Here is an 18,565-nt window from a genome sequence, read left to right as displayed (position 1 = left end):
GCTGACGCGTAAATCTTTGTTTAGTGAGAAGGTTGAGCCCCCTGCAGATCACCCTGCCACAGCCTTATCTACATGTAATCTGGCCTCTATTACTTACACTAGGCACATGCCCTTGTCAAATCCATTAATCCACAGGATTACAACTAACCCTTTTTTGCTTTCAAAGAAGGTTTTACTTGGCTGTGTTGAGAGCTTCTATTTTTAACGTGTTTGTTTACAGGCACAAATTTAGAACTGTCTAAAAAGAGAGTGCTTCTCATTTGACTTGGATCAGTCCTTTTACATGATTATTGCTATTTTGTTTGTCAGCTGTGTTTGCCCCGTGGAAAGCTGCATTTGGCCAAAACGGTCCCGTGCTTTACAATGTGCACACTCAATAACAAGTCACATCAACAAGCTGATCCACACGAATGATTTTTGCCTTAATTTCACAATTTTTTATTTACTTTGGTTTCAGGCGATGTGCTTTCACTATCATTTCCAGCTAAGCAATCCAAACTACTTTTGCTAGAAGATCTTGAACTATGTCAGTTTTCTTGCTGCTGGGATTTGAGCTGTCTAATTGTTGTACTTACAACTGAATAGATTCATCTGATGGCTGCTTGGCTGCTGGCCTGGGCGCTTCACATTACACCGAAAGGATGTCCCCAGCCACGGAACGTGTCATCAAATGGTCTAGCCTTACCCTGACCCAAAGCCCCACTCATTCTGATCCACTTTGGCAGGAAGTGGCAATGCCAGTGACTCATAGCTATGGTCACTGTGGGCACGCAGACTCCTCTCGTTCCATACGAAGAGCGGGCGATGCCACATGGCCACTGGGCATCATCTCATAATATCATTCCAGCACCATCCCCACACCACCTGTCCACTCTTTGGACTTGTCAAGCTGCATGTGGATGTGGGCCAGGAACACAGTGTTCTTCCTAAAGTGCTGTTGATGTAGCTGACCAAGTCTCCTCTCCTCTGCGCTCTCTAAATTTTTCAAACAAAAAATATAAGAATATAAGGTTACAAGTCTGAACCAAGAAAGCTTCCACTCACTTAGTCTGACTGAAGTCTTATTTTCTTATACCTTCAGCCACCAAACTCATACTAGTTTCTGAATTTCATGCACAGTCACTTAGTCCTAACTATTAGATAAAAAGAATAGTTTTCCCTCACTTTGCAGCCATATCTGCGTGTTAATCAGCTGCACAGGTAGAATTTCAAACAAATCTCTATGTGTCAAACACAGAGTAACATTTGCTTGTCTTCGGAGTTGAATTTTTCACCCATTGTTTACTGTAAGTTCCAAGTTTTAGCTCTGGTTTGGACGCCCTCACCAACTAACAAGAGAAGCATAGCTCAGGCATAACATTATGACCACCTTCCTAATATTGTGTAGGTCTCCACTGTGCCTCCAAAACAGCTGTGACTCATCAGAGAATGGGTGGGGTGAGGGTGCCCTGTGGTGTCTGGCAACAGAATGTTGTTAGTGGGGGGTGGCTGCTGCCACAAAGGAGTATCATTGCTATGGGGTGGGGGGTGCCTGGTCTGGTCTAGGTGGGTGGTACATGTCTAAGTAACATCTGCACGAATGCCAGGTCCAAAGGTTTCCCAGCAGAACATTGTATTGCCACAAGATGGTCAATGTTATTTACTTCACCTGTCAGTGGTTTTTATGTTGTGGCTGATCGGTGTATATGCTCCATACTGATGACACACTGGTATTGTATAATCAGTTTAGCGTTTCTTGCTTTCTGTTGGGAAAACAACATGGGTTGACGAGGCCAATGAGAACAGCGAATTAAAGGAAAATGATATTTGAACCAAAGCAAACCAAAAAACAACGTCCTTAAAAACACTCTTCCCTAGAGGACAGCTAGAGTTAAAAAATAATAAAATATAATAAAAAAACTCAATTTATCCCTCCCTAAATGTTCTCTAAGCAATTTCTCTGACCCCTCTATCTCTCTCTGGTTCATGTCAAGAGTTGCAATTAAATAAGCAATGCCCAGATGGAAAGAAAGTACAACTAATGTGTTGTCTTACAAGCTAACAGCCAGTAATGAATAAATTGAATTGAGGAAGACACTGTCGGTGCTCGATCAGATCCAGATGTATAATTTGACAGTGGAAGTTCTGGTTTGTCTGAACCACATCTTTAAGACACTGGTCAATGTTTAGCTCTCAGTTTAGCCTTGTTTATAACTCGTCTCGTGGGGTTATCAATCAAGTGCGTGTCCTCAGAAGCCGTTGCCAAAACCTTGTTGTAAGAGCACGAGTGGTTGCGACCAACAAAGACGTTGCCATGCCGCGATTCCAACATTGACTTTCACTGTTGCCGACATCTAAGCGGAGGAAGCACCGTGCCTGTTGTTTGTAATACATTGTGTGGATAACACTTCTTAAGACTTTCGGAGGTGTGATTCTCATCAGCTCAGCGGACAGCAGCATAAAATTTTATATTAAGATGCAGAAGAAAGGGAAAAAAAATAACAAGAGCCCTTCCTTCTTGGACTGTGCCTGAGCGGGTAGGTTGAAAATTGAAGTTTACAGGAAACCCACTCGCACTGATCAGTATTTGCTGTTTCATTCCCACCACCCACATGAACACAAGCTGGGAGTAATTATAACTCTTCACCACCAGGCTGAGAATCTGCCGACCACCGCTGAGAACGAAGACAAGGGGTGCATCTCAGGAAAGCTTTGAAACCTTATCACTACCTAAACTTGGTCTTTGTGGAAACTGTGAAAATACAACACCAGACTGGCACCTGGAGCAGACACAGTAATTATCCCGTACATGGTAGGGGTGAGCGGGTTCACTGTACTGTAGAAATGGTCCAAATAACAGACACACGTAGCATGCAGTTATAATGGCGATTTTTTAAAAGGACGTCCGTGGGCGTTTATTTCAAAAACAAGAATATAAATTGCCACACCAACTGGTCTTCTTGAGGCCCCCTCACTCTATAAACACTTCCTCTCCCTGGCTGAGTTTCCAACAGTCTGTCCGGCACCCGGAACAACGGCTCCGGCTGTGAGAGGAACTCTGTGATTCATTTATGGTTGTTGCAGCGCTATATAACATTAATAGCCCTGTTCTGGATGGGCTTTTGTGTCTGAATGCATGCGTGAGCTGTTGCTGTTTCCGTGGCAGAGTTTCACAAAGCTCCTCATTCTTGTCTCTCTTTTCTCTCCTCTTGCAACACCTCCCTGCATCACAGCTTTCAGACTCCTCCGCTCCTTGTTTCTCGGCTTTTTGATTGACACGCAGCAGCCTACTTCCCTCAACTGTGTCTTTTATGCCCTGTGGTTCTCCGCGCTCTCTTCCTTCTTTGGTGTTTCCATTTTTAGGAAAGGCTCAGTGATGTATCTAGCTACTGTCTCTTACTTCCAAGCCAGAGTTACCTTTTCATTCACTCTCACACGGCCGTGAAAGCTGTGCAGTTCACGAATGTATGCTAAAGTATTGATGATTCATCACCTTCATCGCCGTGAGGCATTTTACTTTTTATCCCACTGCACTATTTATAAGTGGTTAACAGAGCGCCATATATCTGTCAAGCAAAATTGAATAGAATTAAAGATAATAATAATAAATTTAACTTATTATCAAATATTATCGAAGAACTGCTACTTATGAATTTTTTAAAAGCCTGTCCAAGTGGCTTTGTACATGTGCAAGTATAATGTAAAGGATGCAAAATCTCACCAAAGGAAAAATATAGCAAATACAATGAACGTTAAAATTAATCACAGGAGCTGTTCACTGCCCACATGGTGACAGCTGCCTGCCAGGAACTAAAATCTGGGCATAAACACAGTCAAATAACTCTGTTTGGGTTCGTCCCATGAGCAGGTGCAGGGATCACTATCAAGTCCTGCTGTTTTCCTCTGACTCCTCTGTGGACTGAAGCAAAACCCAAACCAAACAAGCCAGCTTTGGTTCTTGACGGAGGAGTAAGATGGAAAAAGCATCACGATGACGGCTGCTATCGCAGGGAACATGAGGCACCCAGCTAAGTGTCTTTTGCCAGATCCTCTCTGATTTTAAAGGGAAGCTACTACAGGCAACCAGGTAAAATGTCTCAATATGTGATCGAAATCTGATGAAGCTATGAAGCATAAATCTCTTTTTATCAATCCATTAATCAGAAACTACTGTCTACTACTGTCAGCAACCAGATTTTCAGGAATGAAATGTTATCTTATTCAGACTATGAATGATATATGAGTGTATGTCGATACTGAAGTGGAGATTTGGTGCTCAGAGTACGAAGAAAATCAAAATTTTTGAGAAAACTGCCTTAAGTTTTATAAAATTCCTTATATCTATTGGAAAACGCTATTTAGTTAAAAAAAATGTAACTAATAGACATCTTTATGAAATTTCCCATATTTGCATAAACACGCAATAGACAAAATGCAGTTAAATATGCATGTAAATGTGTATTTTAGATGTTTAGTCTGGAAGAAGATGAAGTAAGCAATCCTGCCGTACCAATCCAATGGTTATTTATGAAAAGGCAGCACCCACTTTAAGTATTTTGGAATTTAATAGTTATTTATATTATCAGATTTGGCTTCAGCAATTTGAGAACTTCGTTTTTCACTTTACTGTGGTCACCGCTGGCACTGGTACTCGCACAAAGACTTCGGGCTATTTGGGTGTCCAAAAGCCGGCCGCTCAAATATATTTACAGGTTCTTTTATATCGTACCAAGAAAACGCTGGCCCTCGCTGCCAGTTCTGATCCTCTGTTCCAAAAACCAGCGCCATCCCTCAAAAATAAATCCGTTTTGGATCACTTGTTATTTGTCATAGCTGTTTAATTAATATCTACATTATTAAGATGACTTTGCAGACATCTAACAACCGCTCGCTAACGGCCCTCCAGGATGCGGTGGGTGGTTGATTATTTTTTCATTCATTCTTTCTCAGAAACGAATTCAAATCAATAAAAGAGCCGGTGGTGGCTAAAAGAAATACCCACAGATGGAGCAAAGGTAGAGAGAACTTCTATGGCGCTCGTAAAGATTTTGCCCAACACAAGCCAATCCATCTCTGTACCTATATATTGATTAAGTGTTGACATGGAATAAGACAAATTAAGACTGAAAAAGAGGTGGAATATATGTAATGGGCTCATATAAAATGCAATGAATAGTGTGGTCACTTGTAAGTAAAATCGGCAAAGGAGTTCTTCAGCTGCTACTGAAGTCCTGCAGATTTCAGACAGATTCAGAAACAGATAGCCGCAGACACCGTTTCTGTTTTGTGTCCTTTCAACGCCCCAAAGTTACAGGGCTGGAAGTCCTAATCTTTAGGTCCATCAATTATGTGTACACAGCGGTGATCTTTGTCTTTGTATCAAAGGCAGAGCACACCGTGTACCGCTCTCTCCTTTGGGGACTTGTAGGAAATGAACTGCGACTCTCAGCTGGCTCGTCTCTTTCTTCATAATCATTTATTGAATGTTCGCCGTCCCCCTGTTTCTCTCTTTGTCGCTTCCCTTTTTTTTTTTTTGTCTCCCTGTCTTTGTTTGTATGTGTGCACTGAATTGTCTGCTAATTTGAATTCTTCAACAATTTACTGCGTCTAAGGCGCCGAGACATGACACAAAACAAATGTGAAATGAACAATAGCAAGTGAGGGCTATCTAAATTCAAAATAGGTGTGAAACTCGCCCCTAACGCACCGCATCCATCTTCCTCCTACACCGATGACCACCCAGATTGCCCACAATGCTCTAGTCACATGACGACGGTAATCCTGCTTGGGTCTGAATCAGCTCCTAAACCCTCACACTGCAGATTAGCATAGGAAAAGTACAGAGTAGGAGACTCTGTAAGCACAAGGGCTTTCCCTGCTTCCTGTAGCTTCAGCCGTGCCTCACTCCAGCACCATCTGTTACTGCTCCACTTTGCCCCGAGTTGCCCCGAAGAAACCTTGGTGGCTCTGTTACGACAAAGACGTTTCTTACTGTCAAATGCAAATGAGAAAGCCTCGAAGAAGAGACATAAAACTGAATACATTAAGACGCAGCTTAAAGGGGAACCATATTAAATATTCAAGGCAAATAGCCTTGTCTATTGTTTTCCTTTTTAAACTCATACCTTTCTTCTGCTAGGAGGCAGCCCCGTACTGAGGCGGATAAAGTAAATTAAGCTTTATATTTTTAATAAGGGAGAAAAAAGCCAGGATATGTGTTATTATGTTAATTTTAGCACTGTGCTTATTCCATTGACCATAGTTCTTTTTTTTTTTCTTTTTTTTTTGTATATTAAAATAGATTAAATAAATTAACACTTTTTATCACCAGGATCTATATTAACCCTTTAGAGTTTCCGGTTGTGAAAGACTGGAAAAGAAAAGTCTAATTTATTGTTGCTTTAAGGAAACTAAACACATGTATGTAAAATACATACATCACATCCAAATAAAATCTTATAAAATCCTGTTGTGGTTTATCTTTTGACTATTTATAATGTAATCTAGTGTTAAAGGGGACTTTTTTACTGAGAGAGAAGCAAGGAACTGATGTAATTATTAGCACAGCCTGAGTGGTGTGCTGCTTTAAAGGGGAATTACCGTTTTTTTACCACCTGGACCTTATTTCTGGCATAAAATACGATTGTTTGCTCACCAATATAACTTTGGTGTCATTTGGAGTCGTTTGGACGATATTTAGATCCGCATATATCCATATAGTGGGAGTGACTGGGGCACCGAAATGCAACCTCTAAATAACGCATTATCTGCCACGAAACTCATGCATTTCACCAATATTTTGTTATCGTACGCTAGTGCTATTCCCCGTTGAGCCCGGAGTTACCTGTTATCATCACCCGGGAATGAGTTTTGTGGCAGATAATGCATTATTTAGAGGCTGTGTTTCGGTGCCCCAGTCACTCCCACAATATGGATATACACGGATCTAAATATCGTCCGAACGACTCCAAATGACACCGAAGTTATATGGGTGAGTAAACCATCGTATTTTATGCCACCAAAAAAGGTCCAGGTGGTAAAAAAACGGTAATTCCCCTTTAAAGCAGCACACAACTCAGGCTGTGCTAATAATTACATCAGTTCCTTGCTTCTCTCTCAGTCACAGAGCTGAATTTCACAAAACTGTGTCAAGTATCAGGAGCACAAGTAAAATGAAAACATCCGACAGTTTTAAATGAATGAAACAAACCAAACTGTATTAAAAAGACAAGTGACATAGTAAGTATGTAAGAAATATCTGTACATAATATCTGTATTCTGTAATATTCTATATAACATAAGTAAGTTTTTGTGTGTATTATATCACGTCTATCTATTTATTGTATCTGAAATAATTCTGAGTCCTCATTTGAATCAGTTTTCATTTTTAGCTCATTGCTCTGGACAATCTTTCAACAGAAAATAACAAAACTATCAAGAGCTGCTCAGCAACAACACGCCTCTCTTTCCTTTGTAGGCTAGAATACAATTCGCATGAACGTCCTCCACGCCACTGAGCACTCAGAAAGCACGACCACAGCAGGTGAACCCACACGTGGCGAACAGCCGCCGCTAACAAGCCCCAGCTATCTTGCTATGCTGAAACTCCCATGTTAAAAATAGAGCGTCCGTCTTGTCCTGTGCCCACCGACGTGCATAATTATGAGTCTTTGTGCTCTTCACATGCATGGCCAGCAATCCCATTACCTCCATGGAAACAATAAAGGGTTATGAGAAGGCGCCCACGGTAACCTGGTCTCCCTGGTAAAATGAATGTCTGTTGCTCATATCCTCTAATAATGGGTTATATTTGTAAGCTGTCTTTTTATGCCACTGCTCATTGTCCCTAAAGAGTGAGAGAGAGAGAGAGAGAGTGACTCACCTTATTCCCTAAAGTGAGACTGATCCTTTGATTCAGCGCCACGTTTTTGGGACGTATTCTAGTGCTGGTGTATGCTCACATTCTCAAATTGTCATGAGATAATGTTCAGGAAGTATGTAGATATAGAATCATGTATGTTTTATTCTGTCTGTTTTTTTTTTAACGTGATTTGACCCTCCACTGATTTATCACCACAATGCATGTGTTTGTCATTGGTACACAAGTATACAATATAAATTTGGTTATTTGAGTTATTTGTGAGGGTTAGGAAAATTCTGTGCACAAAAAACATAAATTAGACTGTAAGCAAATGTTTAATTCACTTTCTTGCCAAAAGTTGAGAAGACTGACAATAGCTAAGCCAGCTGGTTGCTGAGCTGATTTGAAAAGTGAGTGAATAAGTGTTAATTCCTGTGATGTTTAACTACTCCTTAAATGAATTTTGAATTCTGGGATTTTAGACACAATAACAGGGAAACCTGTGTTCACAGGAACAAGTCAATTAATAGTTGTCGTCACAGACAGATTTAGTTCCGTGACTTGCATGCCCTTGTTTTAACTAATTTAATTAGTGAGTGTTTACCAGACTAAGAAGTTGGAGGTGCTTTTCCTGAAAAGAAAAACATCACTGTGCACTAATCAGCCTTGAAGCAAAAACCAGTGGGCCAGTTTTATAAAGACATACACGCATTAAAACTCTTCACACAATACATAGTATTATGACAGATTTTGAACTATTATAAACTTTAAAGGATTTTGACGTTGCTACAATCTAATATAAAACGATATAATTTTGACACCACCTGTACCACAAGCTCAGTCAGCCTTGGAAATTGAGTAGCTTGAAGCTACATTTCCAAATTATGCTGATAGATATGGATCAGTGGAATGGATTAACTATAATTATATATCTGAACTTTTCTGTCAAGAGCCCCTGGTCTCAGATGCCACTAGTGTGACTTTGATTAAACTCAAGAAACTTTTTTTTTTCTTCACTGCATCCCAGCGTGCTTATAAGAAAATCAATAACGGTTTCTGATACCTTGAGAGAGGGGGTGGCTGCTACAGTGACAGTTTTGTGTTTGATGCCGCTTGCAATGATGATTCTTGTTACTGACCACCTCCACCTCTTGGAGGAAGATGTCGGATCACTATTTCTCTCATCAATCCATATTTCTGGTGGACAGGAGAACCACTGTCGCAGGATCAAGATCCTGGGGGATTGCTACTACTGTGTGTCCGGACTGACCCAACCCAAGACGGACCATGCACACTGCTGTGTAGAGATGGGTCTCGACATGATTGACACCATAACGTGAGTCTTTTATTAGGTGTTCATGTGCCTACTGTTCTGGCGCGATGTGAGACTTACCTTCTGAGCAAGCGGCACTACAGTTGATTTAGAGGAAAGGTTTGAATGGAGAAAGAAAATAAGCTATACTCTCGTTGATTTGGAAGCTGCTTGTTTTCCTTGCAGACGCTGCGTGCTGAAAAAAAGAGAGACGCAGCAGAAGATTAAATCTGACACTCTCCTGATTTGACTCAAAGTCTGTTAATTAAGATTAGATTTTTTCCCCAACACTGACTGAATAGAAATGCTCGACTCAGCAGTCTTTTTGTTCTTAGACTGTTTTGTTATGTTGCCGCAAAGCAGAGAATTTCTGAGAGTTTTTTTCTCCCTGTCCACGTCTTCACAAATCAGCCCCGTCTATTTATAAAGAAAGCATGTAGTTAATTTAGTATGGGTGTATCACCTGTGTCAGACCTCAGTGGTGGTCTTATCTCGGATGAATGGTCTGGCTGATGGAAAACAAATTTTCCCTCCATAATTATGTCCACATCTCATCTTCTGAAATGTGCAGCGTGCAGGTTATTAAATTACTAAATATAAATGTCTTCTTCAGGGACTGTAAAGTCCTGATGTACATTAAACTGTAAATCTCTGACATTTAAGCCTTGTTTGAATTGGCGACACCTGCAGTTTCTGTTGGTAACGACAAAAGCAGTTTGATGCAACAGGTTATTTTTATGCATGGGCTGGTGAACAGCAGGGCGCAGTGAAAGAAGTTGGTTATCTCGCTGGAATAGTTGGGGAGGGGTGCAGCCTGTCGCTTGCAGCTCTCCATCTAACAGCTCATTGTGGCTGCTCCTTCTTGTTCATAATTTCAAGCAGATCCATCTTCAAAAAAATTAAAACATTTTCAAAATTGGTGGTAATGAAAGCAGTAAGTTCTAAGCTCAGTGACAAATCGCACTGTACACAACTTGTATTTGTTAGAGTTAAATGCTTTTAATGTGGAGAACTGTGTTTTTTTTGCGTCTCTTCAGTGCTGCCTTTTATGCCCTTTATCTTTAAATTATCAATATTAATTTATAGATATAGATATAGATATAGATATATAGAAAGATGTACTGTAGCTAATGATGTCCGTGTCTTCTGTCTCTGCAGGTCAGTAGCAGAGGCCACAGAAGTCAACCTGAACATGCGCGTGGGCTTGCATACAGGCCGGGTGCTGTGTGGGGTGCTGGGCCTCAGGAAATGGCAATACGATGTGTGGTCCAATGACGTGACCCTTGCCAATGTGATGGAGGCTGGAGGACTACCTGGGTCAGTAGTGAACATTTTACAGCGCGTCCACACAAGCGTCAGCAGCTATAGACGCCATTTCTGTCCATCTAATCTGTCTAATTTGTGGTTGACTTATGTGATTTGGAATTGAACTTAGACATAACGTGAAACTCATAAACAAACCTCGTTCAAACCTCTTCACCGCTTGACTCTTCTGCGAATTGCCGGCTTTACGTGTTCCGCTTGCCCTGTCTGTGCTGCAGGAAAGTTCACATCACCAGATCTACGCTCGAGTGCCTAAACGGAGACTATGAGGTGGAGCCTGGAAACGGTCATGAAAGGAACGCCTTCCTCCAAAAACATGAAATAGAAACCTTCTTTATAGTGCCATCTCACCGACGGAAGGTATTTTATCGCAGCTCTCTGTTGAGGAATGTGTGCGTTTCTGCAAGCAAAATGAGTGGTCTGAAATCTTCAGATAACGCTGTGTGTTAGGCCATGGCCTTAGCTGAACCTTTTAATGACAGTGTACGGCCTGCATTAGCAAAGCTTCTGCAGTGTGTAAATCCATATTAATGGACATACTTGATAAGTCAGGCTAGGCTAGGTTGCAAAAGTAGGCTTATCTCAAGGAGTCGTTAGCCCTTCAGACAGAAATATACAGCGTGGTGCGGTGTAGCATCGTACGATGGAGCTCACACACATTTGTTGTTGAGCTGATCTCACTTCCAGCCTGTAATGGATTGGACTGGGGCTATGAAGAGAAAGAAAAAACAGCCCGTGGCATCTATCATCTCAGATTTGCACAGTCCGACAAACCTACAGTGATATGTGCGTCTCAGTGCATACACATAAACATGCACATTTCCAACAGATGTGCTACAAGCAGCTGGAGAGGGAATTTCAGTCTTGTCTCTCTTCTCCTCTCCTCTCCTCTCCTCTCCTCTCCTCTCCTCTCCTCCCCTCTCCTTACTATTTCTTGCCAGCAGGTTCCGTGTTCTGTAAGATAAGGCTTGCACATAGGTCCGTTACATATTTCCTCGTGTGAACCGGTAACATCCACGTTGCGTGTATTTTTCTTTGATACGTGAGACACTTTGCTAATCCTCTTAATACAGCTGATGGTTCAGCTTCCTCAAAGACGTGGCTCAGAGAAAGATATGCCCTGTTGGATAAACTGCTACTCGCTGTTAGGGACCGACTTTGTGTATATATTTCTCACTACAAATGACACGCAGACATTTCCTCCAGCCCTTTAACCTGCAATAAATCTTGACCACTAAAAAGTCGTTGTGAAAAAGAAACGAGGGCAGCCGAGTCCTACACCCATTAAAATCTCCTATGGGATTGACCTACCTTATTTTAACAGCTTTCTTGTTAAATTTCTGAGCCTAATAATGTCATTATGATTGCAAGCGTGTGTGCATGAGCATGTGTGCACGTGCATGAGTTATAGTCCCTTATATCTCTCTATATATATTTATATATATTACTGTGTGGGTTATTATGACTTAATCCTTGTTCCCATTTCTTATCTGGTGGCAGATATTCCCAGGATTGATTCTTTCGGATATAAAGCCCGCCAAAAAGATGAAGTTCAAAACTGTGTGCTACTTACTAGTCCAGCTTATGCACTGCAGGAAGATGTTCAAGGCTGAGATTCCCTTCTCCAATGTCATGAACTGCGAGGACGGTGATAAGGTATAAACTCTCAGTGTCTGTGGTGACGTATCTGTGTTTGTTGGTGCTGTGATTTACTAAGAGTTGTGTGTCTAGATTGAAAATGAGGATGAGGAGTTAGGAAAGGTTTGTTTGAATGAACTGGATTTCTTAATGTTAGTATATGTGATCTAATGTTGTCCTAGTTTAGCACTTCAGGCCATTCCACACATTTCATACTGCCTGACATGAAGAATCTGACTTGTCTCATTAGAGAAGTGTCTGACAAATGCTTAGATTAAATTAGAAAGCTCAAATTGTGTAACATTAACTCTATGTAAAAGGTGGACGTCTGAAGTGAAGCCTATGTGGACTTTGTCTTAAAATGCAGTACCACTGATGGCCACTAGGCTGGCTCCAAAACATCTCTGGTTCCAATAGCCTCCCATTCAAAAATGATCTGCTTCACTAATGAAATACTAAGTCAGTACACTTCTTCCACAAGTAATTATGAAATAATTAGCTAAATTCCCTTCTTCGGATCAGTGTGCTGGTGGTCCTTTAAAAAAATAACTTAATAATTAGGTAGATATCAGGTGGTGTTTAGGGGCTTGCATGGTTTAATTGACACATCTGATCTGGAGTGACTGTCCTCATCTCTAGCTCCCTTCTCTTCTCCAAATGTGGTCACTGTAAAAGCATAATAAAATAGAGGCCGATGACCATATGTCAACTCAGTCCTTTAAAACAGAAGTCCACAAACCAATAGATTACATCACGGTGTCCACATCAATCTCTCGTTTCTCTGAATATTATACTCTGTACTCATGATCCTTGTTTCCTCGTTAGTTTAAACTCTTAGTGATGCTCATCACGTTTGAGCATTCCCCTTCTGCCAATCTATGTTGTTGACAATGAACTGTAGATTACTTTACTGTGCATTACTTTACATGCATTTCAATATACAACAAGAAGTCATGTATTTAAACTATATTAAATAGCATTAATAAGTAATTTTATAAGATTTAAAAAATAGTTTAAGATTGCAGGTGCTTCAGAAGGCAGCAAAACATCCACATGGTGGATCGTGTATCTTAAAAAAACAGGGAGTGATGGAGAGATGAGTGTTTGTCCCGCCAGAGACCAACATACCATTTCCCCCGCATATACTGTCAGTGAAACTGTCAATCCGTCTGACTGTGAAAGATCTTGTTTGGCCTTGTGTGTGTGTGTCTGTATAGAAATTCTGTGGTCTGGCAGGTGTACAACTCCACCGACTGTTTTAACAAGGATTTTGATGTGTGTGTGTAGGTGTGTGTGCTGTACGTGTATCCATTTGTATCCGTACAGTATGTTATGTATTAATCATCTCGTGGGTCCAAAAAAAAAAAAACAGGTTCACACTTTCAGATATGAGAAGTCATCCTCACAGAAAGAGTATGCACAAGGTTAATTGTCTATTTGATGGCTACGATGTACTGTATTTGTGTTTAAGCCTATGAGTACTGTTGTGTTTGTTTGTCTGCGTTTGTGTTGCATGCCCAGTTTTGGATAGAATCACACAGAAAAGGCTGTTACATATTTGTGAATGGATAAAATATCAAACATGTGCTGTGGAAGTTTGAATAAGGATCATCTCCCTGGTTTTATAGTGTTGCTCTCGGTGTCGCAGTTACATCCAGTAGATTTTTTAAGTAATGACAGGGCCCTCACTCTGTAGACAGAAGGCAGATTAGTACAAAACAGAAAAATGGAAAAGGGTGACGGGTTATGTCATATCCCAAACCTCCCGCTGAATGGTAATTTCAGATTCAGACCACACACACGCACTTACTGTGTGAAACGACATAAGCATTCAAGGCACGGAGGTGAGCGATATGAGGGACAAGGGATGAATGAATAGCATTTTTGGTGCAGCAGACATGGCTGCACGATGTGTCCTGTGCTACACCGAATGCAATATGGAACATAACGAGAAGTGAGTATCTGCAGTGTGGCTGCCTTATAAATAAACCAGGACATGAATGTGAGGGGTGCACACAGAAATAAGGGATGGAGAAAGGGAGATAAACTAAATGGTGGAGGAAAAGGATAAACAGGAACGGGGACGGAGCTGAAGTGGGGTGAGAAGGGAAGTGAGGTAGAATGGACATGAGCAGGAAATAAAGGAGGGACCAGCATATGAAAGGGAAGGATGACTTCTTAGAAGATAAGGAAGAAGGGAAGATAATGAGGAAGAAGGACGAGTTTAAAGTAAGGAAAAGTATGCAGATTAAAGCAGAGATAGCAAGAACAGACAGAAGCAGGGAGGGAAAGAAACAAGGAAGTAGAAAGAAGAAAGAAAATGATTAAATCAATGAAGTCTGTGGGCTGTAAACATCCATGTCATGTCGTGAACACTCTGGTGATCCTCGCTCACCTTTTGTCTCCCTCTTGTGCTGAACTACACAATTCATCCAACATGCACACACACACACACACACCTACACACAAACATCCACTCTGCCATGTTAACTCTCTGGCTTTGCTCCAATGCCCAATGTTTTGCAAAGCTGCTCACATTGACTGCTGAAGACACTTAGACACAGCGGGGTGCATTCAGTAATGAAGTTAAGTGTGAAGGCACTGTCCTAATTTGAAAGTATAATGAGCTGCCCGTGTTTATTGTTGAACGCTATCCACCCTTGTTCCTAATATGATAATACTCAAGTAGTGCAGAGAGAACAGGGTGCTGCATTGCAGCATCAAACTGATGTTACTCAGGTTTTCAGTGAATGTCTCTGTTTTCCTCCCGCCAGCGGAGAGCCATGCGAACGGCTCCACAGAAACTGAGGAACCGCCCCAACGCTAACCAGGCCAACGTAATCCAGAGCAGCCCCAGAACCCGGGTCAACCGCTATATCGGTCGGCTAATCGAGGCCCGCCAGACCGAGTCGGACACGGCAGACCTCAACTTCCTCACGCTCATGTATAAGTGCCCTGAGCGCGAGCAGAGGGTGAGGGACTTAAGATACTGCAGACACATATACCTACACCGTGTGGATGAAATCACTGATGAACGTGTGCTATTCTGTCACTCAGTATTTTCTGTTCTCTGGCTTCACACAGTACCACCAGATTCCTGATGAGTACTTCACCAGTGCAGTGGTCCTCTCCCTGATCCTTGCTGCCTTGTTTGGCCTTGTGTATCTTCTCATCATACCACAGTATGTTCAATCGATTTTTGCTTTTGTGGTTCCTTTTTTTTCTTTTCTGTTCGGGGAAACACAAAACTAATCCAAATTATCCAAAACCCTTCCTGTCATGAGGAAGTGTTTGACTACAGACAGAGCCTGGTGGAACATGACACATTAAAAAGCACTTTGATTTTAGAAGTTTACGTGTGTTACCTAGCTACAACCGTTGGGGCTGAAAAAAAAAACTGCAGTTCCGTGAATGGCCTTTTGAGGCTGTCTCCAAGACCGAGTCAATTCACATGACATGAATCCTCGTGTTAACCTCCATGTCGAGCTTTAGAGCAGAAATAAACATGTTTACAGCCTGGTACAAAACAAATGGTTTCGGTCTCCATAGCTATTTTCCCCATTCAATACAACTGGAATGAATATTTATATGACTCACCATTTAAACTATGTAAATGCTCAAAGTTGTGCATAATTAAAGGCTCTGTGGCTTTGAGTGACAGGCGGGTGCCCTCACAGGATTGCTAGCCGCCTTAGCTTCACTCGCACCCCACCTCTTTGACCGTTTAGCCGGGAGTTAGGAGGAGTCAGGCTGAAGCCCCCACACTGATCGTCAGAACTGCTTTCTTTGTTGCTTTGTCTCTCTATTTATCTCCACAGTTGACTCATTTGCGTACTCAGGTCTTTCCCACTAACCCTTCCATTTCCATCTCTCATTATTATTTCCCCTCAGGGGCACAGTGGTTCTAGTCCTTCTCGTCTTCTGCATCTGTTTCCTAGTGGCTTGTATCATGTACCTGCATATCACTAGAATACAGGTAAATGCAGATTCTTTCTATTATCCTCATCTCTTCGTTCGTCTTCGTTATTAGTTCATCAACTTTTACCACTGATAGATACGTCTTCTCTTGCAAGTTAAACTTTCTTCATTATATTTTTATTTTTTTATCTGCTATGAAAGTTTTCTGCTGAGCAAAGAGAAACTTTAAAGCCTTTTAATTTCAATTCAGTAGCCGCTGGTTTTCTAATCCCCTGTGTTGTATTTAAATTAAGCTCTTCGTTGTTTGAGGTAGATGGTCATGCTCAAAGAGACCCACATTGAAAAGTATTTAAAACTTTGTAGCTCGTTCATGCTCTGATCTCTGCCTGTACGTCACTGATTCAATGCACTTTCCCTCACACTATACCAGTTAGAGTTCCTCGTTCTCTCTGTGTCCTGCATTCAAATTTTTCCTTGCTTTCATCTCTCAGTGCTTTCCAGGGTGCCTGACCATTCAGATTCGCACTGCTCTCTGTATTCTCATAGTGCTCTTAATCTACGCCGTGGCCCAGGCCTGTGTGGTAAGTGAGGAAGACAATGATAAGAATGTCATTTCCCATAAATCATGTACTTTACTAGGGAACCAGAAAAGTTCTGTGACTGTTGTTGGGCTCTAAAGAGTTTTTATGCATGTGTCTCGTCCTGTTTGCCTTTGACAGGTGGGCTGTATGCCCTGGCTGTGGGGTAGTGCCAACACAAACAGCTCCATCGTCATTATTGATGTGGACAGCGGCGCCAACCACACCATGGCAGAGCTTCCCTGCGACGGCGCCCGCTACGCCTTTCTGTCCTGTGTGGTGGGCACGCTCACCCTGGCACTCTTCCTGCGCATCTCCTGGCTGCCAAAGATGGCGCTAATGCTTCTTCTGGGGGTGCTGTATGTCACCGTGCTGGAGCTCAGCGGCTTTCGCAAGACTGCAGGGTGAGGTTCGCGGCTCGGCGCGATCACAAACACCAGACAAAACACACACTCTTGATTCCTGTCATTTCCTGAAGTCACACGCACATCCAATCAGGGAAGCGAGCCCCTTAAGCCATTATGTGCGTCATTCAAGAATGTGAAGCCACGGTTTTGGGTTTGTTTGTTTGCGGGGAACAAACAGATAACCAGGAGTTAGAAGAGCACTTACAGTACATGTGCTGAGATGTATGTGTGTGGAGGAGTCGTTGCTTGTCTTCGGCCCACACGCTCTTTCATTTCCCACCCTTTGAAGCAGCACACATGCTTATTAGTTCCAAATCAGAAGCCTGAAAGGACAATGTGGGCTGGGTGATTTGACCGCGTTAGCAGTTTCAGCCCAGCACCGAAGGACCTGGCCAATTTTATTGGAGCTCGGATCATAAATGTGCAACTGAGAAAAAAAAAATAGTAATAATCCTGTTGAATTTGTTCAGGTTATTAAGATAAATATCTCTTTTGCAAAACTCATTTTGTTTAGATAGAGTCATGCATCAATGAATAATATAATATTGGTTTCAGCCACATTAAAAAGTAAGTTTTCCTAAATGTTTTGTTTTGCCCTTCAGAAAAAAAAAAAAAATCCATATTTTCATACTTCTCTTAAAGTAAAACTTTACTCGACACTGTGTGGGGTCCATCCAGCCCTCCTGTTTCTGTGTGGTCTGGTCCAGTGCTGACTTGTGTGTTGGTCTCTTCCACAGTGGGGGGTCCTTCCACGTCCGGGGCTATGAGCCCATCCTGTCTCTGTTGCTCTTTGTCAGTGCCCTGGCCCTGCACTCCAGGCAACTTGACCTCAAACTACGCTTGGACTTCCTCTGGGCTGTGCAGGTCAGGAAGTGTGTGTGTGTGTGTGTTTGAGAGAGAGAGAGAGAGAGAGAGAGAGAGAGAGAGAGAGAGAGAGAAACTGTGCATGTTAAGAGGCTTAAATCTTATTATCACAATTTAAGCTTTAATGTGAGTGTAGAAATGCTGCCATTTCAGGTTTGATATGTGTAAAGTATTGGGGCTGTGTGAGGAGGATGTGTATTTATAGGCTGCCAGCTGTCTGTTCTTTGGCAAAAACAAGTCTAAGGAGCTTGTTTTGGCTCGGTTTCATTTGGCGCAGATTGTTTTGCATAGTGGGATTGAAGTGTTGAAGCTGAAATCTTAAGCCATTTAACCCTTTAACTAGCAGCATTAGTTATGCAACGCACCTAAGTCTACTCATCCAACTGTGGGGCTTGATGTGAGTGGGAATGATGTGAGGCTTTTTACTGACACCCCGTGGTGAAGATGTGGAACAAGCTTTGGCTCCCACAGCTGTGTCTGAGCATTCTTTGTGCCACCTCTGCTGCCAGGCGGAAGAGGAAAGAGACGGCATGGAGAAAGTAAAGCTGGACAACAGGAGGATCCTCTTCAACCTCCTGCCTGCACACGTGGCTCAACACTTCTTAATGTCAAACCCCAGAAACATGGTGAGCCACGCTAATAGACAGGCAGGCAGACAAACAGACAAACAGGTAGATAAAAAAGA

The 18,565-nt window shown here is 42.0% G+C and overlaps 1 protein-coding gene across 1 annotated transcript in view; it reads left to right on the top strand.

Annotated features, from left to right (window-relative positions):
* Positions 1-18,565, top strand: part of LOC311489107 (adenylate cyclase type 1-like) — a gene marked incomplete at its 5' end in the record, with an annotated part of 32,836 nt that overhangs the window by 11,900 nt on the left and 2,371 nt on the right. Inside the window, 11 exons of the mRNA XM_084546049.1 lie at positions 9,049-9,176; positions 10,311-10,469; positions 10,694-10,835; positions 11,976-12,131; positions 14,888-15,085; positions 15,198-15,295; positions 16,005-16,089; positions 16,523-16,612; positions 16,751-17,013; positions 17,754-17,880; positions 18,390-18,506. Coding sequence (XP_084402175.1) covers positions 9,049-9,176; positions 10,311-10,469; positions 10,694-10,835; positions 11,976-12,131; positions 14,888-15,085; positions 15,198-15,295; positions 16,005-16,089; positions 16,523-16,612; positions 16,751-17,013; positions 17,754-17,880; positions 18,390-18,506 — 1,563 coding nt within the window. The remainder of the gene's footprint in view (positions 1-9,048; positions 9,177-10,310; positions 10,470-10,693; positions 10,836-11,975; positions 12,132-14,887; positions 15,086-15,197; positions 15,296-16,004; positions 16,090-16,522; positions 16,613-16,750; positions 17,014-17,753; positions 17,881-18,389; positions 18,507-18,565) is intronic.

Source organism: Chelon labrosus, assembly GCF_963514085.1.
Source record: "Chelon labrosus genome assembly, chromosome: 6".
Lineage (NCBI taxonomy): Eukaryota > Metazoa > Chordata > Actinopteri > Mugiliformes > Mugilidae > Chelon > Chelon labrosus.
The sequence above is the reverse complement of the archived record's forward strand: the minus strand, read 5'-3'. Positions and strand labels throughout refer to the sequence as shown.